Raw genomic sequence first — 21655 nt, 5'->3', positions numbered from 1 at the left:
GCGTGGCTGACTAGTGCAAACAGGAATAAATTATAGAATTTTTTTTCCCTGTACTCCTTTCCTCCCAGGCATTAGTATGAAATGTATGCATTGAAAATTTTCTTTGGAAATTATGGTGAACAAAGGCCAGAAATACAGTCTTTAGGGCAGTAATTTAGATATCTGCAGAATTATATGGGTTAATCATTCCATGAGAACTTGTAAACCAATCAGAGCTTCTGATCAGCTATAATCTCAGACCTGAATTTTAAGTATAGAGCTTTGCATTTTCAGTAGTGTCCGGGCACAATGATATTATACTGACTAATCATCATGCTGTGTCAAAAAAAAATTCTCTCTCTTCTTTATCTTAGTCAGAAATAGATATTTTTTCCAGTATATAAATCTACCTTGTGTTGCACTGTAAGAACTTAACACAGTGTATCATGTTAACCAATATATACCTTATTGTTATGTTACAGAAAAACTTATGGAAGTAATTACCAACCTCATCATTTAAGCTTTGAAAATTTGGTAGTAATCAAGAATAGCTAAACATTGTTATGCATATAATTAACATGCAGTTTTATATTTATTTTATTTTTAATTTTTATTCAGTAAAAATTTTAAACAGCTCAGTAACCATAGCTCTCTGGGCTGGTTACAACAAAAATAAATGTGTTCTGTCTTGGGATAGTTGTCAATTTTTTTTATTATTATTATTATTATTATTATTATTATTATTATTATTATTATTATTATTTTTAGATGAGAATAGTAGACAGAAGGCTACTGAAGATCAAGAAATCATTTTAAAACAAGGCTATTTGGAAAAGAGAACTAAAGGTGAACATTTACCAGCTAATTATTTTTTATTTGTGTATTTATTAATCAAATCGATATGACTGTCCATCTCATGGAAAATGATGCTGGATGGTATATAACAATCCAGTAAGACCATAAATATAAAACAATTCTTACCTAAATTTATTATAAGTTAAAACATTGAGGACTATAAAATATAACATTATAACAGAGTTGGAAAGAACTTTGGAGGTCTTCTAGTTTGACTCCCTGCTCAAGCAGGAGACCTTATATCATTTCAGAGAAATAATTGTCCAATCTCTTCTTAAAATTCTTCATTTTTGGAGCATCCACAACTTCTGGAGGCAAGCCATTCCACTGATTCATTGTTCTAACTGTCAGGAAATTTCCCCTTTCACCTAGTTCCTTGCCATGGTAGAGCTTTAAAGATCAATACCAGCACCTTGAATTGGACCCAGAACAAACTGGTAACCAATGCAGTTCACCCAACAGAGAGTGAATAATACTTACAACTGCTTATACTTTTCTATTTTGCACCAGCTGAAGTTTCCAGATACTCTTTAAGGGATAAGATCCCTTGGCATAAGTAAGAAACTTATCATCACTAAAAGCAACTGCTATTGATTTATGAATTCACATTTCTGTTGCCCATGCTTTAAATCTTGTAATTCCTCTGAGCAAAAATTATGGGTAGCTTCTCATGCAGACATTTGATGTTGAGAGAAGTACATCACACAAAATACAAAATCAATTGCTAGAAGTGGTTGTATTTGCTTCTGCCCATTTCAGTATGATTATTATTGTGAATACCATGTATTAAACAGATTTTTCTCTTATTTTCAAAAGTCATCCTACACCAAGTCTATGGACACATCTTTAATGGAAGCCAAATACTAGAAAATAACTGAGAATGTATCAAAATATTCTGGATGCATCGGTCCATTAATTTGCCATTCTTTCAGTAAGATAAGGTGATAATAGAAACCATATTGTAATAGAAAGACAGATAGACAAAGAGAGAAAGAAAAAAGGGGGAATTAAACAGATATTATTATTATCCCTGAATTTCTTACTCTTTAAAATATTGTAACAGTACATAGAAAAGGATGCTCCATGCTTTCTCCAATGTCACTTACCCATTTGGCATAAGAGGCAAATAAAACAGCAGGCCCTTGAAATTAAAAAAAGTAACTAAAAGTACTTTGGATAAGGATTTAATCCCTGCCAAATCATTTAAAATATTCAACAAATAGGTCCTTAATGAGAGCTTTCCAGATGTTTTCAACTTTAAAACATATAGATAATGACCCAAGTCTACAGAAAGGCTTATCTACATGATTTGTCAAATATTATATAAATTGGGAATTGTTATATTTCAAATCCAACACATATTTTTCAGGCCAGAAAAGGCTACAGTAAACAGACAAAATGTGTATATCTCTTCTGAAAAGTGTCTTGTATAAACAAAATGTCTTGGAACAGTAATATGTCTTAATATTAGTAATAACTGTGAATGATATTGCAGCCTTTTCAGAAATACAGAATCATTACTCATTCAACCTCCTTTCTTTTTCATAGACTCCAAAATCTTTGGCTCTGAATGGCAGAGGCGTTGGTGTGTTCTTGACAATACAGCTTTCTACTATTATGCAAATGAAAAAAGTAGGTAACACCACATCCATGCTTTCTGTTCCTTCACTGAATCATGAGACTGTATTCATAACTAGTTATGAATCTCCAGTGAATCAACTGGAGAAGACAGCAGTAAAAGAAATACTGTTGCCCAAAATTCATTTTAACACTGTAGCTCTTTTATTCTCTGATATTTTCTGCATTTATTAAAAACTTTAAAGTAGTTCTACATGCAAGGAACCCAGAGAGATGAAAATCAAATTGTTAAATATCCTATATAACATGTAAAACTGAGGGAAAAAAATATCTACTAAGGTTTGCAAACAGTTGGAAATTGAATATGGATGTTCCTGATCCAAGTGCAACAGAAGCATTACATAACATGTAAAACTGAGGGGAAAAAATATCTACTAAGGTTTGCAAACAGTTGGAAATTGAATATGGATGTTCCTGATCCAAGTGCAACAGAAGCATTACATCATATTGGCTCTTTTAGATGGGCGATGAATTAGCCATCATACAATGTGAAATGATGCCATTAGATGCAGCCTTAAGATGAAGAAGATGGTTGTATTCTAACACCCTTGTCAGTTAAAGATGAGAGACAGGGAGAAATAGAAACACAAAGCCCTGTGTATATAAAGTAGACCCCATTTGTTCCTCATTAGTTGTCAGATAGGCTTTAATCCTCCCCTAAATGACCATATATAATCTTGTGTGTCAGTATGTATAAATATTTTTTGGTTATGCTCCATCAGATGCATTGTTGTTGTTGTTAATTGCGAAGTCGTGTCCGACCTGTCGCAACCCCATGGACAATGTTCCTCCAGGTCTTCCTGTCCTCTACCATCTTCTGGAGTCCATTTAAATTCACACCTACTGCTTCAGTGACTCCATCCAGCCATCTCATTCTCTGTCGTCCCCTTCTTCTATTGCCCTCAATCTTTCCCAGCATTAGGCTCTTCTCCAGTGAGTCCTTCCTTCTCATTAGGTGGCCAAAGTATTTGAGTTTCAACTTCAGGATCTGCCTTCTAAAGAGCAGTCGGGGTTGATCTCTTCTAGGACTGACCGGTTTGAACGCCTTGCAGTCCAAGGGACTCGCAGGAGTCTTCTCCAGCACCATAGTTCAAAGGCCTCAATTCTTTTGCGCTCAGCCTTTCTTATGGTCCAACTTTCACAGCCATACATTGCAACTGGGAAAACCATGGCCTTGACTATACGCACTTTTGTTGGCAGGGTGATGTCTCTGCTTTTTAGAATGCTGTCTAGATTTGCCATAGCTTTCCTCCCCAGGAGCAAGCGTCTTTTAATTTCTTGGCTGCAGTCCCCATCTGAGGTGATCTTGGAGCCCAGAAAAATAAAATCTGTCACTACCTCCATTTCTTCCCCATCTATTTGCCAGGAATTGAGAGGGCCGGATGCCATGATTTTGGTTTTCTTAATGTTGAGTTTCAAGCCAACTTTTGCACTCTCCTTCTTCACCCGCATCAAGAGGCTCTTTAGTTCCTCTTCACTTTCTGCCATTAGAGTGGTATCATCTGCATATCTTAGGTTGTTGATATTTCTCCCGGCAATCTTAATTCCAACTTTTGATTCATCTAGCCCTGCCTTTCTCATGATGTGCTCTGCATATAAGTTAAATAGGCAGGGTGACAGTATACAGCCTTGCCGGACTCCTTTTCCAATTTTGAACCAATCAGTGGTTCCGTGTTCGGTTCTCACTGTTGCTTCTTGACCCGCATATAGGTTTCTCAGGAGACAAATGAGATGGTCTGGTACTCCCATCTCTTTAAGAACTTGCCACAATTTGTTGTGATCCACACAATCAAAGGCTTTTGCATAGTCAATGAAGCAGAAGTAGATGTTTTTCTGGAACTCCCTAGCTTTCTCCATGATCCAGCGTATGTTGGCAATTTGATCTCTAGTTCCTCTGCCTCTTCGAAATCCTGCCTGTACTTCTGGTAGTTCTCGATCCACATACTGCTGGAGTCTAGCTTGTAGGATTTTAAGCATAACTTTACTAGCATGTGAAATGAGTGCAATGGTGCGATAGTTTGAACATTCTTTGGCATTGCCTTTCTTTGGAATTGGAATGTAAACTGACCTTTTCCAATCCTGTGGCCACTGTTGAGTTTTCCAAATTTGCTGGCAAATTGAGTGTAGTACTTTTACTGCATCTTCTTTTAAGATTTTGAATAGCTCAGCTGGAATACTGTCACCTCCACTAGCTTTGTTGTTGCTCAGATTTTCTAAGGCCCATTTCACTTCACATTCTAGGATGTCTGGTTCGAGGTCAGTGACCATCTCATTGTGGTTATCTGGGATGTTAAGCTCATTCTTGTATAGTTCTTCTGTGTAGTTTTGCCATCTCTTCTTAATCTCTTCTGCCTCTGTTAGGTCTCTGCCATTTTGGTCCTTTATCATGCCCATCTTTGCATGAAACGTTCCCTTCATATCTCCAATTTTCTTGAAGAGATCTCTGGTCCTCCCTATTCTGTTGTTTTCTTCTATTTCTTTGCACTATTCATTTAAGAAGGTATTCTTATCTCTTCTAGCTATTCTCTGGAATTCTGTATTCAATTGGGTGTATCTTTCTCTTTCTCCTTTGCCTTTCGCTTCCCTTCTTTCCTCAGCTATTTGCAAAGCTTCCTCAGACAGCCATTTTGCTTTCTTGCATTTCTTTTTCTTTGGGATGGTTTTAGTTGCTACCTCTTGTACAATGTTGCGAACTTCCATCCATAGTTCTTCAGGCACTCTGTCTATCAGATCCAGTTCCTTAAATCTATTTGTCACCTTTACTGTATATTCATCAGGAATATGATTTAGTTCATACCTGAGTGACCTAGTGCTTTTCCCTACTTTTTTCAATTTAGGCCTAAATTTTGCAACGAGAAACTCATGATCTGAGCCACAGCCAGCTCCTGGTCTTGTTTTTACTGACTGTATACAGCTTCTCCATCTTTGGCTGCAGAGCACATAGTCAATCTGATTTCTATGTTGACCGTCTGGTGATGTCCATGTGTAGAGCCGTCTCTTGGGTTGTTGGAAAAGAGTGTTTGTTATGACCATCGTATTCTCTTGACAAAATTCTATTAGCCTGTGCCCTGCTTCATTTTGTACTCCAAGGCCAAACTTGCCTGTTATTCCGGTTATCTTTTGGCTTCCTACCTCAGCATTCCAATCCCCCATGATGATAAGGACATCATTTTTTGGTGTTAATTCTATAAGGTGCTGTAGGGCTTCATAGAACCGGTCAATTTCATCCTCTTCAGCACCAGTGGTTGGGGCATAGATTTGGACTACTGTGATATTGAATGGTTTGCCTTGGATTCGAATTGAGATCATTCTGTCATTTTGGGATTGTATCCCAGTATTGCTTTTCCTATTCTTTTATTGACTATGAAGGCTACTCCATTTCTTCTGAGGGATTCTTGCCCACAGTAGTATACCTGATGGTCATCTGAGTTAAATTCACCCATTCCTGTCCATTTTAGTTCGCTGATTCCTAAGATGTCGATGTTCAGTCTTGTCATCTCTTTTTTGACTACGTCTAGCTTGCCTTGATTCATGGATCTTACATTCCAGGTTCCTATGGAGAAAAAATCTTTACAGCATCGGACTTTCCTTTCACCACCAGATATATTCACAGCTGAGCGTCCTTTCGGCTTTGGCCCTCTGCTCTTCCCCAGTAGCATATTGGACACCTTCCGACCTGAGGGGCTCATCTTCCAGCGTCATAACCTTTTCCTTTTAGTACTGTCCATGGGGTTTTCATGGCAAAGATACTGGATTGGTTTGCCATTTCCTTCTCCAGTGGATCACATTTTGTCAGAACTCTCTGCTATAACCTGTCTGTCTTGGGTGGCCCTGCACGGCATAGCTTATAGCTTCATTGAGTTACGCAAGCCCCTTCGCCACGACAAGGCAGTAATCCATAAAGGGGATCAGATGCATATAAACAGGCTAATACTTCCAATTGAATTTAGCATGCCTTAGACAGATGGGCTCTGATTATATTGTATCTACTATGCAGAAAAATATATATATTCATGTATGTACATATGTATGTATATGTATATGTGTATATGTATGTTTGTATACACACACACACACACACACACACACACACATATATGTCTAAAATAAAATGAACACCAAGGTACTAATTAAAACTATAAAAGTTTAATTTAAAAACGCCAAGCTTTCACCGTCACCTGCCGGCATCATCAGGGCTGGGCCGCCAGGGTGTGAGAGAGTCATTTTATAGGCAAGCCGGAGTCTGCACCCGGCTCCTTGATCTCGTCACCGGGCCCAATTGGTTAAATTGTGCTCTGGTGGTTCGTTTCTTCCTGTCCTTCCTAGCTACTTGTGTATCTTCATCTACCTTCTTTTCTTTGGCTTCTAAGGCAGGTGGCATAAACTCCTTGTCTTTCCGATTGTCTCTATCCCTCAATCCATTCTCCCTTTCGGGTTCGAGTGGTAATTTGCATTTGTCCTTTTCTTTTCCCAGATCACGCTTTATCCAGTCACTTTCTCTATGAGTATCTTTCTTTTTATCCTTAATGCCCCTCCCTCATGCCCAACTGTCATCAAGATAGTCATACGCAGTGTTCCAAATCGGTTGGGGTGGCTCAATAGGTTGTTTTTCTATGGGATAGAGACAATCGGAAAGACAAGGAGTTTATGCCACCTGCCTCAGAAGCCAAAGAAAAGAAGGTAGATGAAGATACACACGTAGCTAGGAAGGACAGGAAGAAACGAACCACCGGAGCACAATTTAACCAATTGGGCCCGGTGACGAGATCAAGGAGCCGGGTGCAGACTCCGGCTTGCCTATAAAATGACTCTCTCACACCCTGACGGCCCAGCCCTAATGATGCCGGCAGGTGATGGTGAAAGCTTGGCGTTTTTATAGTTTTAATTAGTACCTTGATGTTCATTTTATTTTAGATATGAATATTCCCAGGGTTCATATTTTTAGCGTTATTAACTATATATATATATATATATATATATATATATATATATATATATATATAGAGAGAGAGAGAGAGAGAGAGAGAGAGAGAGAGGGGGGGGGAGGGAGGGAGGGAGAGAGAGAGAGAGAGAGAGAGAGAGAGAGAGAGAGAGAGAGGGAGAGAGAGAGAGAGAGAAAGGAAGAAATAGTAGAGTGAAGGAAGATTATGTTGGACTTTCTGAACTAGTGATGGGCCTTTTTCCACCACAATTCATGAAATCGCAGATGCTGGGTCTAGGAAAATGTAGATGTACAAATTCATAAAATCAGTCCCATATTCCCAAACACACTGTAGTTTGACCAAGAAAAAAGAATATGATATGGAAGAGGCTGATGGAACAAGAATAGACTTAATTCTCAGAAGCTAGCATCATTGACATCACAGGAACAAAATGTATCAGGTGACTGAACCTCTTAGGCTGGTGTTTCGAAGTCTCAAAACTCATCTCTCAGAATCCAACATGTTGTGTCCTGAGCCTGCAAAAGCAGGCTCGGGACATTGCTATGGTACCGGGGTTGCTGCAAGCTGCCTGGGACCAGACTGAGTGGCACCAGCATTGCGCGCATACGCGAGGTGCGAAAGTGCGCCATTAACTGTAACTGTTTTGCCCGGGGATCCGGTCACAAAAGCAGAGACCTGCAAGTCTCACAGTTGTTGTTGGACTGAGCAGAAGGAGAAATAAAGAGCTGTTGATTCAACCATGTGTGATCTTCATTCACCATTAAATGAAGGACTTAACACTGGCGACGAGGGTGGGATTGCTTGCAAACTTAAAGAAGAAAAGCTGTAAGACTCACCCAAGGAGTCCTTGATGAAGGGAAGATGGCGTTAAACTCAGCGTTCTAGCCTGCCAGTACAGCGTCACTGGAGGTAAGCTTGGCTGATAGACTCCTTCCCAAGCAAGAAGCAAGGATGGTGAAGATAGGTCGATTATCTGAGTTTGATGTTTCACACCCAGAGAGATGGGAGTCTTATGTTGCAAGAGTAGAAAATTACTTCAGAGTAAACCAGGTCAGAGAAGACGGCTTGAAGGCTGCAACTCTGTTGTGTGTCTATGGTCAGGACACGTTTGAAATTGCAGAAAATCTGGCGGCCCCTGCTCCTCTGGAATCTGTAACGTACACAGACTTAAAGAAGCTATTGAAAGAACATTTCCAGCCCAAGATGTCTGTTATTGTGTGGAGACACATGTTTGAGCAGAGGGACCAGAGGGAAGGTGAATCAGCCAAGGAGTTTATTGCGGCTTTGAGGAGAGCAGCCAAACCATGTGAGTTCAAGGATCTGGAAGAAAGTCTGAGAAACCGTTTTGTATGCAATCTAAGGAACAGGGACATACAACAGAGGATCTTTGCAAAGAAAGATATCTTGTTCCAAGATGCTCTAAGAGAAGTGACGGCTGAGGAAGCAACAGGAGGGGCAGTCAAGAACATGCGGCCCATCAGAAACAATCCGGAGGCGGTCTCTGTGCACCATGAGGGCATCCAAGAAGGATTGGAGGAAGATCCTGAAGAAGAAGTGGATCGGCTTTACCAATCAACAGAAAGAAGGCAAAAGGAAGGCAAAGAAAAAGCCCCAACAGCGCTCAAATGCTTCAGGTGTGGAGGCCGCCATAAGAGAGCCAACTATAGGTTCCATTCTGCCATCTGCAGAGCGTGTGGCAGGCAAGGCCACATAGCATCTGTCTGTTTGGGTTGCCAGAAGGTACAACCTCAAGAAGAATTGCATCTGAAAGGTACCAGGATCCCCAGCCAAAATAGGGTGGGTTTCTGTGCGTCGCGCAGGAGTATTTGCAGAACAGGCACACACAAACCCCTTTTAAAAAGCTGTCACTTAAGGTTAGGTTGCAAGGGGTTCCTTTAGTCATGGAGCTGGACACTGGGTCCGCTCTTTCAATTATTTCCATTCATATATTTAGAAAGATTTGCAACAGCAGCGGCTTTCAGGCCAAACTTAGGCCATCCAACATAATACTAACAGATTTTCAAAATTCCAAGGTGTGTGTAAAGAGGGAGGCCACTCTTACAGTGCAACACAAGGATTTTGAGGGTCCATTAGATGTGTTGGTTGTTGGGGGTGAACGAACGAGTCTTATAGGACTCGATTGGTTTGAGGCCTTGGGAATCCAGGTTACTGGACTGCAAAATTTGCAAACGCTGGGCCTAGCAGAAGTCTGCGAGGAATTTGCAGATGTGTTTAGTCCACAGCTGGGATCCTACAAGGGGCCTCCATTTCATTGAGGTTAGACCCAACAATCACACCCATTAGGGTTAAAGCTAGGAGAGTACCCTTTGCACTCAAGGGCAAAACTGATGCTGAGCTGGATAAATTGATCCAGCAAGGCATTTTAGAGCCTGTAGATTCAAGTCCGTGGGAAACCCCCATAGTAACGCCTCTCAAGGCTAATGGGGACATACGCATATGAGCAGACTACAAGTGCACACTAAACAAGGCGCTGCAACAGCATGTGTACCCAGTACCAGTAGTCAGCCATATTTTGGCCTCCCTCAAAGGGGGACAAGTTTTTGCAAAGCTAGATCTGGCATAGGCATATCAACAATTACCTGTTGATGAAGCAGCTGCTGAGGCACAGACCATTGTAACGCATAGGGGTGAATTCAAGGTCAAGAGACTGCAATTTGGGGTAAATGTAGCCCCTGGCATATTCCAAAGTGTCATGGAGAGTACACTTAGGGGTATCCCTGGAGTCTGCCCCTATTTTGATGATGTCCTTATTGCTGGAGAATCTTCTCCAAACTTAGCAGAGAGGTTAAGGGCTGTCTTGTTCTGCTTTCAAAGAGCAGGCCTTAAGTTGAAGAAGGACAAGTGTAAGATGGGAGTCACTTCTACTGATTTCTTAGGATTCAGGATAGATGCTCAAGGTATTCACCCTGCTGAATCGAAGTTAGAGGCTATACAGCAGGCTCCAAGCCCCAAGTCTAAAAGTGAGCTACAGGCTTTTTTGGGCCTCTTAAACTTTTACAATGCATTTCTCCCTCACAAAGCTGCAGTAGCAGAACCATTACATAGGCTTTTAGACAAGCAGGCATCTTGGCAGTGGAGAAAAGTCCATGAAAAGAGCTTCAATGAGCTTCAATGAGGTCAAGTCTTTGCTCACGTCTAATGCTGTGCTTGCACACTTCAATGAACAATTGCCTGTCTGCATTGCCTACGATGCATCTCCGTATGGGGTGGGAGCTGTACTTAGCCACTTGAGGGCTGATGGAACTCAGGTTCCTGTGGCATATTACTCTAGGACTCTGTCTTCTGCTGAGCGTAATTATGCTCAAATAGACAGGGAAGCATTGGCCATAGTGACTGGCATTAAGAAACTTCATGATTTCTTATATGGCCGCCATTTTACGGTCCACACAGACCATAAGCCTCTGCTGGAGTTGTTTACAACTAACAAACAAACCCTTCACATTATTTCCCATAGAATGCTGAGGTGGTCCATTTTCCTGTCAGCCTATGATTATACTTTAGTTCACAAACCAGGTAAGAAAATGGGCCACGCTGATGTCCTAAGCAGACTACCTCTGAAGCTGGTAGAAGCAGACCCTGCTCCTGCCATCAATATTCTCTCCATTCAGAAGTTGCCAGAATCTCCCCACAATGCCAGGGATGTGGCTGCAGAAACTGCCAGAGATCATACTCTTATACGTGTGCTTTCATGGGTATTGTCAGGGTGGCCTGACAGAAGTCCAGGTACGGAGTTCCAAAGCTTCTGGCTCAAGAAGCATGAGTTGTCCACTTTTAAGGGTTGCCTGTTGTGGGGTAGCAGGGTAGTTATCCCAGCCTCATTGAGGCCTAGAATCTTGCTCTTTCTGCATGAGGGACATCCTGGCATTGTTAGAATGAAAGCACCTGCGTGCAGCCATCTCTGGTGGCCTGGGCTAGATAAGGCTATAGAGGCTCAGGTGCATGGGTGTCAGTTGTGCCAGCAATCATGGCCAGAAATGCCTCAGGCCCCAATTCATAGATGGGAGGAAACTCAATCACCATGATCCAGAGTGCATATAGATTACGCTGGGCCCTTTCAGGGGCAATTCTTTTTGGTTGTTGTTGATAGCCATTCAAAGTGGCTAGAGGTTGTTCCTGTTTCCTCCACTACTACTGCCAGGACAATCCAGGTGTTGAGAGGCATTTTTGCTGCACACGACTTTCCAGATGTTCTGGCTTCAGATAACGGTCCTCAATTCACTTCTTCTGGGTTCCAGGGTTTTCTTCAAGCCAATATGAACCATCATGCGACTTTGACTCGTTTCCACCCCTCCACCAACGGTATGGCTGAGCGTATGGTGCGCATCACCAAGGATGCCCTCAAGAAACTGACTTATGGTGACTGGCATCACAGGTTAGCAGACTTTCTTCTTGCACACCACACCACACCTTGTATATCCACTAGAAAGAGCCCAACTGAATTCTGCTGGGGTCGCAGACTAATAACTAAGCTTGACAGATTGCACCCTGATCGGGTGGCATCTCAGGTCTCACAGCCATGGGCACCATGGTGTTTGCAAGTGGGTGCTCTGGTCTGGACCCAGAACTACAGGCCCGGTCATCTTTGGATTCCAACTGTGGTCTGCAAGGTCACTGGACCTTTGTCCTACGAGGTGTCCGTGGACGACGGCCGCATTCTCTGGCGGCACATAGACCAGCTGCGTATGAGACTGGACTCGTCCTCTTCTGCTGCTGGCTCTTCTCTGGGGGGGGGGAGGAGGGTTATAGTGTGCATGTGGAGGATCGCTATCAGCAGTCACTGGCCGCTGAGGAGGCTGGGGAAGGCCCATCTCAAGTTTCTGCAAGTGTTCCCAACAGGAATTCATTGGGACGGGGAACATTCCCCACACCATCACTTACTCCAGCCTAAGGTCACCTGGGCAACTGGGGCAGCAAAGAGTGGGCACCCCAACCCAGTAATTGAGCAGGGAATCCAAGAGTGTTCCCTGGGTCCGAGGAGGTCGCAATGGGTTAAATACCCACCCAAACACCTTAGGGAGTTTGTAAAGTGGCTGTCAAGTCATGGGGGAAATAAGGCAGTAATGCCATAAATGAATGGTGGAGTTATTGGTTTATTTTTGGAATGTCAGGTACAATTATTCCCAAAATGATAGCATGGTATCACACAAGGATGTGATCCATGAGTAACATCAATATCCACAGTCCATGCATTTGATTTGATGGAATCTTATACCACGTCCCTTCAGAGAGGTCTCACACATGTGCAGAGAAGGTTTCATCTGGGGGGAAGGGGTGTTGTGTCCTCAGCCTGCAAAAGCAGGCTCGGGACATTGCTATGGTCCCGGGGTTGCTGCAAGCTGCCCGGGACCAGACTGAGCGGCTCCAGCCTTGCGCACATGCGTGAGGCACAAAAGCGCACCATTAACTGTAACTGTTTTGCCCGGGGATCTGGTCACAAAAGCAGAGACCTGCGAGTCTCACAGTTGTTGTTGGAGTGAGCAGAAGGAGAAATAAAGAGCTGTTGATTCAACCATGTGTGATCTTCATTCGCCATTAAACGAAGGACTTAACACAACACCCTCTTTTGATGTAGCAGGTTAGGAGTTCCTGGTGCCACTAATTATTCTCCTAGAGGCACCACATCCAGCTCACAACCCAGTGTGTGTGAGAGAGATGGGCTCACTCATATTGTGCAGCCTTACTGGTCATTATAATGCCTATAGCACAATGTCCTACTCATGTAACAGAATAATGTAACTAAAAGATTCATTACTTCCTTGGGGGGGGGGGACAAACTGATTTCAGAAGAAATAAACTAAATCAAAATTTTAGATTTTTGGAAAAAAGATCATTTACAGTGGTTCTCAGGTCATGAGAGAAAGAGCCGGTAACTTAGAAAAACAGATAAAAAAAGTTTGGAACAAAAATACAGTGCTCCAGGTAAGCAACAATATAGTGATGGTCTTCTGAAAGAGATTTATGTGAAAGAGAATATCAAATTAATATTATCAATTACAAGAAAATTTTATGGAGAAAAATGTATTTTTGGCATTGAGGCCTGAAGTAGTTAATACAAATTCACACCGAGTTCAACTTTCAATTTCATACATTGTGCAAAGAAAAAAGAAATTTAGTTTCACACAGAAATATTTTCTATAAAAATAAAGTCTTCTCATAGCAAAAGTTCTGTGTTTCTGTTTTTACCTGATTTTACTTATCCTTCCACCAAATTGGGTGGAACTTGGGTATCTGGATGTGACAAAGAGTGTCTCTCCCTCATGAGAATATGTTTAGTGAATGTCTAAGCATGCTTAACTTCTATTCTACCTCTGTACTTCTCCTGAATCACTGATAGACAATCATAACACCCCAACCCCTATTTTGTTCCCATGAGATCACAATGTTAATATTAAATGGTGAATCACTATATGTTAGTGATGTGATTTCCTGATAATTTTTGATAGGAAGTAAAAAAAAAGGAAGAGTTCATAGCACCTGTAATGGGGGAGGGAGGGGTTGGAATATTTCATTTATCCATTGGTGTGATATCATAACATAATCCTGTCTATAGCTATAAAAACTCCTTCCCCACTAAAATAGATGTGTTTTAATAAAGCAACATCTTCTAGCAGTCTTAATCAACGATTTAATTGGGAAGGTAGGGAGCACTGCCTTTTGGTCAGAATCTGCCTTTTGATCCTGCAACATGGATCCTGTGGAATGATCCTCCCTTTTTATTACCCTCCTGCATATTAGCTTGAAGCAAATACATATGTCAAGTCTGCCATATGGAGACAGCTTTAAATTGCTTCATCTAGCAGCTGTTCAGAAGTGGAGAGTTATTTCTATGCAATTTTTTTCAAGCTGTTGCAAACTTGAGAGGAAGGGTTGATGCCAGAATGAAGAAAATCTAAAATGAAAATCCTGTGCACTCAGAGCAGTTCATCAGGCATGGATCAATTAAAAGCTTATTCTGTATGGCAGTTGTAATATGAATATTAGTCCTAAGTCAGAGTTCCAATAAAAACATAGCTCTTTTATATATCCAGAATATTGTACATCCATAATCAAAAATATCTTTTCAATGACATTTTAAATTAAATCATTAATGCCAATGTATTTGATTGTCAAGCTTATATGCAAATGAAAATGTAACAAAGGGAATGTGTATCCTTCTAATGGGGCTCAAGTGATTCATAAGAGGGAACTTTTTTTCTTAAAATAAAATGCATTTTGAAGGAGTACAGGTAATCCTTGATTTATAACATTTCATTCAGTGAGCAATCAAAGTTACAACAGCACTGAAAAATGTGACTTTATGACTATTTTTCATAGTTACGACCTTTGTAGCATCCCCATGATCATAGGATCAAAATTCAGATGTTTGGCAACTGGTTCATATTTATGACCGTTGCTGTATCCCAAGGTCATGTGATCCCCTTTTGCGACCTTCTGATAAGCAAAGTCAATGAGGAAGCCAGATTCATTTAACAACTGGATTACTAATTTAACAACTGCAGTGATTCACTTAACAGCTATGGCAAGAAAGGTTGTAAAATGGGACAAAACCCGCTTAACAAATGTCTCACTTAGCAACAGAAGTTTTGAGCTCAATTGTGGTCATAAGCTGAGGACTGCCTGTATGGCATGAATAAAAGAATGATTAAATTTTTCTCTGCTGTCCATTCAGTCACCATTCTATAAGCTGCCCAAAGTCACTTTGAATAATGATATAAGTGGCATAAAATTTAATAATAAATAAATAAATAAAAACTAAATATAAGGAATCTTGAAGACCTTAAATAAGGTCCTGTATTGGAAAAGTAATTACTAAACAAGATAGCAACTAAAAATTTATGAATACCAATAATGACTTATCACTGCTACTGCTATTATACAGGCAAACAACCAAAAGGCATATTTGCTATTGAGAACTACCATGCTCAGCTAGTTCCCTATCTGCGCAAGGATTCCCGAAGAGATTGCTGCTTTGAGTTGACTTCTCCTGGTAAACGAACCTATGAGGTAATGATTAACAGACATGGAAAATTCTTTCTGCCAACATGAACTGTAGGAAGAGTTTTCATCAAGAAATTTAGTTATAATATGTGTTTAATAAGGGGAAGGATGACATTCTACATTCTGTATCTTGGAAAATACTCAGTGAAATGTTTGGGTTTCCTTTGTCATTGATCATGTTTACAGAAGCTACCCAAGTAGAATTTTATAAACAGTACTGTCTATCTGTTTATTTATCCATCCATTTATTTTAGTTAGCTGTAAAATTCTAACATCCTGACTTAAAGAATATTTTGCTATATAAAGCTTAAAATGCTTTTGAACTGCTCTGTAATGCTTGCCCCAGAATTTAGCTAGAAAATCAGCTTGGCATGGCAAGACAAAAACTTTTATTATGATTCTTTATGTTTACTACATATATATTTCACTGCTGTATTTTTTAATCTATTTTATCCTGAAATTGTTTTATTTCACATGGTTATAGGAATAATCAAGAATAATCTACTACTACTACTACTAAAATGAAGCTATTTTGAAGTATTGATTGTCCTCGGCCAGTATTACTTCTTATATCCATTTAAATCCAGTGGTTCTATTTCCTGCGGTTCCCATGATTTAACAAATGCCTTGCTTTGCATTCCTCAGGCTTGGGGCTGTCTGATAGCCATTGAAATTGTTCTGGGAAATTTTGCTTTTAGCATGAATCCTATATTCTCCTGTGCACAACATTCAGGTTCTATATTTTTTTGCTAAGGGAATGAGATATTCCTCTTTCTTTCTACTAACTAATGCATATTCAACACTTACATCAAAATATGTAGAATTAAAAACTGAATTAAAAGCCACTGTAACCCCCCTGCACAATTGTTTTTCTCATTCTACTTGACTTAACTTATCCAGTCATTTATAAAAGTGGAAGGGCCTAGACACTGTTGCTTCAGAGCTAATATGAATTAATTTATGCTGAGTCTGAAGTTGACACAATCCAATCAACATGTGAAAATCCCACCCAGTAAAATTAATTGAGATTCAAGACTATTCAAAATATTTTAAGTGAACCAGACCCTGTTCTTTGGGTCTAATAGATTGCTGCTTCTCATTCCCATACTTTTTCCCCCTGATTAGCCTGTTAGCTAGCTATTCTTCTGGCTCTTCATTCAGTGTTTATCTCTGCATCCTTCCCTATATTGAGCAAGGTGATAGTGAAGCAAAATATCCTCTGCCTTATTAGTAGAGTGAAATAATTCCCCTTTCAAAATACACCCTGACCTAGAGTATCACCCAAAGAGATGTGGCATTGTGAGTCAATATCTGAATCTTTATCTACATCGTTAACATAAATCTATTAATGAATAACTTTCTCCATGCATGTTATTTTTGGTCCCCAAATCTATTCCAACACCAGTGTGTTCCTGTGGCAGAGTTTGCATTTTAATCTGATGTATCTCCAGTCATCACACATTGTCCATTGTTTGGTTTCCTTTCAATATATATGTGAACAGCCTCTTCTGAGAAAAGTGGTGTGCCCTTTTATGATTATTTAAAAATACTCACATGGTCTATGTGAGTAATGTGAATTGCATGAGATGATATGTGCTTTCTGGGATTCCAAAGTAAACTCAGACATACAGAAAAGTTCACTTCCTCATTCCTATTTAGATTTTTAAAATAAGTGAACAAATGTAAAAATAACATTGATTCAGCAACTAAATGGATAAACTATCTTTAAAAACCCTACTGCATTTCAAATGATCCAAGGAAATAATAGGATATCATTGTTGCATGCGGTTCTGAATTCATTCTTAATAATGATATACATATGAATGAGTGAATGAATGAATAGAGGTAGTCCTCAACTTATAACAGTTCATTTAATGGCTGTTTGAAGTTACAACGGCACTGAAATATGTGACTAATTACCATTTTTTACACTTACAACCACTGCAGCAACCCCCACGGTCACATGATCAAAATTCAGACACTTAGAATTGACTCATATTTATGATGGTTGCAGTGTCCTTGGGTCATGTGATCCCTTTTGTGACCTTCTGACAAATAAAGTCAATGGGGAAGCCAGATTCATTCGACAGCCATATTACTAACTTAACAACTGCAGTGATTCACTTAACAACTGTGGTAAGAAAAGTCGTAAAATGGGACAAAATTCACTTAACAAATGTCTTGCTTAGCAACAGAAATTTTGGGCTTAATTGTGGTCGTAAGTTGAAGACTACATGTAGAACATAGTACCAATAGCATGTGATCTGCACTGATGGTGGTGCCATATTTAAGTATCCAGCATGTAACTCAATGCAGGTAGTTCTTGATTTACAACCATTCATATAGTGATTGTTGGAAGTTATGATGGCACTGAAAAAAGTGACTTATTACTGTTTTTCACAATTATATCTGTTGCAGAATCCCCATAGTCACGTTACCAAACTTCAGATGCTTGACAACTGCCTCATATTTATGACAGTTGCAGCAGTGGTGGGATTCAAATATGTGAACAACTGGTTCTCTGTGTGGATGCTGCTTCTGGAAGTCCATTCTGGGCCTGGGCAACAAAATATTAGCTACCACTTCAACCGAACTGGTGCGAACTGGCTGAATCCCACCACTCAGTTGCAGTGCTCCTGAGTCATGTGATCATCTTTTGTGATCTTTTAACAAACAAAGTCAATGGAGAAGCCAGATTCAGTTAACAACAGTGTTACTAACTTAACTGTAGTGATTTGCTTAACAATAGTAGCAAGAAAAGTTATAAAATAGGGCAAAATTCATCTAACAAATGTCTTGCTTAGCAACAGAAATTTTGGGTTCAATTGTGGCGTAAGTCGAGAATTATCTATATACCTTTGGCATTCTGATTTTTTTTCTTTTGCAGTTCACAGCTGCTAATCCTGCAGAAGCTATAGACTGGGTTGATCATATCACATTTCTGCTGAAAGGTGAGTCCCTTAACCAATTAACCAATGAATCAATTACATATTTATCAATCAACTATGGACATCAATAGCCTTAACTAATCCATCAATTTATGGTCATTCTCTTCAGTTTTCACAAAGTGGAAGGAGAAGAAACATTTTCCTAAATGTTCAAGTGAACCCGAGAGGAAAAAACAGACATTTATGCTCAGTGTCACATGTATGAACGTACCTGTCCTGTTCTTCTGGACCTTTGACAATCATTCTCCTGTATCTCTGCCTTCTCTGAAGATATTCACTTTTATATCAGTCCTGGCGTGATATTGGTAAAGTCCAGGCGGATAACAACTTTGCAATATTCTGCTTTCTTTTATTTATTTGTTTGTTTGTTTATATTTCATATTTGTTAATCACTCAACTCACTCAGAGATTTTTGAAGGAGATATTAAAAAATTCTTTTCTACTCAAGTTATGCTTACCACTCTTACACCCAATGATCACAAGACCATTTGCATTTATCTTTGGCATCTCACAGGATTTCAAGATCTATTTATTTATCTGATTGTTATTATCAAAATTTTCCACATAAGTGTTGCTATTATTATAACTCTTCATACCTATCTTTTTCATCCTATTCCAAAATTCATGCCCTTATTCTTCCTTCAGAAATGCTGCATATATGGATACTGATCACATCAACAGGATTTTCTTTTTCTGCCACATATTATAAATAATCATCATCATCATCATCATCATCATCATCATCTGGCCTACAAGAAAGACCAAATGAAGAACAGAATAGAGGCATGGGAAGACAAAGCACTACATGGCCAATACGTGAAAAAAATAGCTGGGAAAGCAGATAATAATAAGACCTGGCAATGGCTAAGAGCAGGAAAATTGAAGAAAGAGACCGAGGGACTAATTCTGGCTGCATAAGACCAAGCCTTAAGGACAAATGCATACAAAGTCAAAATTGAGAAGACAGCAACAGACAGTAAGTGCCGCCTATGCAAAGAAGCTGAAGAAGCAGTGGACCACTTGGTAAGCTGTTGCAAGAAGATTGCACAGACTGATTACAAGCAGCGGCATGACAAAATAGCAACAATGGGTGCATTGGAAGATCTGCCAAAAATATCATTTGCCTGTAAGCAAAAACTGGTGGGATCATAAAATAGAGAAAGTCATAGAAAATGATAAAAGTAAACTGCTCTGGACTTCAGAATTCAAACAGACAAGCACCTGCAACATAACACCCCACACTTAACAATTGTCGATAAGAAAGACAAAAAAGTCTGGATAGTGGACGTGGCAGTGCCTGGAGACAGCAGAATAGAAGAGAAAGAACTGGAGAAGATAACAAAATACAAAGACCTACAAATAGAAATAGAAAGACTGTGGCAAAAGCAAGCAAGGGTAGTACCAATAGTAATAGGCTCCTTGGGTACAATCCCAAAACAACTGGAGCACCACTTGAACACCACTGGCATTGACAAATTCGCTATTAGTCAATTGCAAAAGGTGGCCTTACTAGGAACTGCTTCGATCCTGCGACGATATCTGTAATACCATCAAACATCTACATCTGCCTATCCCAGGTCCTGGGTAAGGACTCGATAGGTAGACAAAATGCCAAATCCAGTCTGAACATCTGGCTGACTGTGCGATGATCCAAAATAATAATAATAATGAAAATACTGAATAACTCAGGACATGGCTATCAAACATCAAAAACATCTTCTAGACTATCCCACCTCCTTTACATGGATGATCTGAAGCTGTATGGAAAAACATCATCTGAAATAGAATTGCTGCTCAACACTGTCCGTATATATAGCCAAGATATTGCAATGGAGTTTGGCTTGGACAAATGTGCCATGCTTACTATCAAACAAGGAAAAGTAGTGAAAACTGAAGGAATCAAGATGCCCCACGAAAATAATATTGAGTCTGGATGAGGAAGATTACTACAAATACTTGGGTATCCTTCAAGCTGACAACATCAAGCACAATGAAGTCAAGAAAAAGGTGAATACATCAAGAGAATGAAGAAGATCTTAAAGCCCAAATTCAATGGAAGAAATACCATAAGGCAATCAACACCTGGGCAATTCCAATCCTTAGATACACAGTGGAATAGTGGACTGGACTCAAGCAGAACTAAAAGCAATGGATAGGAAGACCAGAAAAATAATGACAATGAATCATGCCCTTCAGCCATGCAGTGACATTGACAGACTCTATCTACCAAGGCAAATAGGTGGGTATGGAATCCTGCAAGTACATCAGATGGTTGAAGAAGAAAAATTGGCTTTGGAAGAATATCTGAAGGACAATGATGAAGATGCACTGAAATTAGTATATCAGGAAGGCTTACTGACTACTGGAGAGACCAAACTGGCCTACAAGAAAGACCAAATGAAGAACAGAATAGAAGCATGGGAAGACAAAGCACAACATGGCCAGCACATTAAAAAAAAATAGCTGGGAAAGCAGATAATAACAAGACCTGGCAATGGCTAAGAGCAGGAAAATTGAAGAAAGAGACTGAAGGACTAATTCTGGCTGCACAAGACCAAGCCTTAAGGACAAATGCATACAAAGTCAAAATTGAAAAGACAGCAACAGACAGTAAGTGCCACCTATGCAAAGAAGCTGAAGAAACAGTGGACAACCTAGTAAGCTGCTGCAAGAAAATCGCACGGACTGACTACAAGCAGCGGCATGACAAAGTAGCAAAAATGGTGCATTGGAAGATCTGCAAGAAATATCATTTGCCTGTAAGCAAGAACTGGTGGGATCATAAAATAGAGAAAGTCATAGAAAATGATCAAATTAAACTGCTCTGGGACTTCAGAATTCAAACAGACAAGCACCTGCAACATAACACCCCACACTTAACAATTATTGTTAAGAAAGACAAAAAAGTCTAGATAGTGGACATGGCAAAGTCTGGAGACAGCAGAATAGACAAGAAAGAACTGGAGAAGATAACAAAATACAAAGACCTACAAATAGAAATAGACTGTGGCAAGCCAAGGGAGGGTAGTACCAATAGTAATAGGCACCTGGGTACAATCCCAAAACAACTGGAGCACCACTTTGAACACCATTGGCATTGACAAATTTGCCATTAGTCAATCGCAAAAGGCAGCCTTACTAGAAACTGCTTCCATCCTCTGACGATATCTGTAATACCATCAAACATCCACATCTGCCTATCCCAGGTTCTTGGTAAGGATTCTATAGGCTGACAAAAATGCCAAATTCAGTCTGAACATCTGGCTGACTGTG

General features: G+C 39.9%; 1 protein-coding gene across 5 annotated transcripts in view; it reads left to right on the top strand.

Moving 5' to 3' along the window:
* The window catches only part of SKAP1 (src kinase associated phosphoprotein 1), a 502470-nt gene that overhangs the window by 362345 nt on the left and 118470 nt on the right, over positions 1-21655 (top strand). For all 5 annotated transcript variants that reach the window (XR_005555500.1, XM_039333275.1, XM_039333273.1 and 2 more), the window contains exons 4-7: positions 748-825; positions 2383-2466; positions 15316-15440; positions 18322-18385. Coding sequence is in view for 4 of the 5 variants with exons in the window: in XM_039333275.1 (XP_039189209.1) it covers positions 748-825; positions 2383-2466; positions 15316-15440; positions 18322-18385 (351 nt within the window). In the remaining variant the exon portion in view is untranslated. The remainder of the gene's footprint in view (positions 1-747; positions 826-2382; positions 2467-15315; positions 15441-18321; positions 18386-21655) is intronic.

Source organism: Crotalus tigris, unplaced genomic scaffold (genome assembly GCF_016545835.1).
Source record: "Crotalus tigris isolate CLP2741 ecotype Arizona unplaced genomic scaffold, ASM1654583v1 scf7180000024472.5447098, whole genome shotgun sequence".
In the NCBI taxonomy this organism is placed as follows: Eukaryota; Metazoa; Chordata; class Lepidosauria; order Squamata; family Viperidae; genus Crotalus; species Crotalus tigris.
Note: the sequence above shows the minus strand (reverse complement) of the source record. Positions and strands in the feature narration are given on the sequence as shown.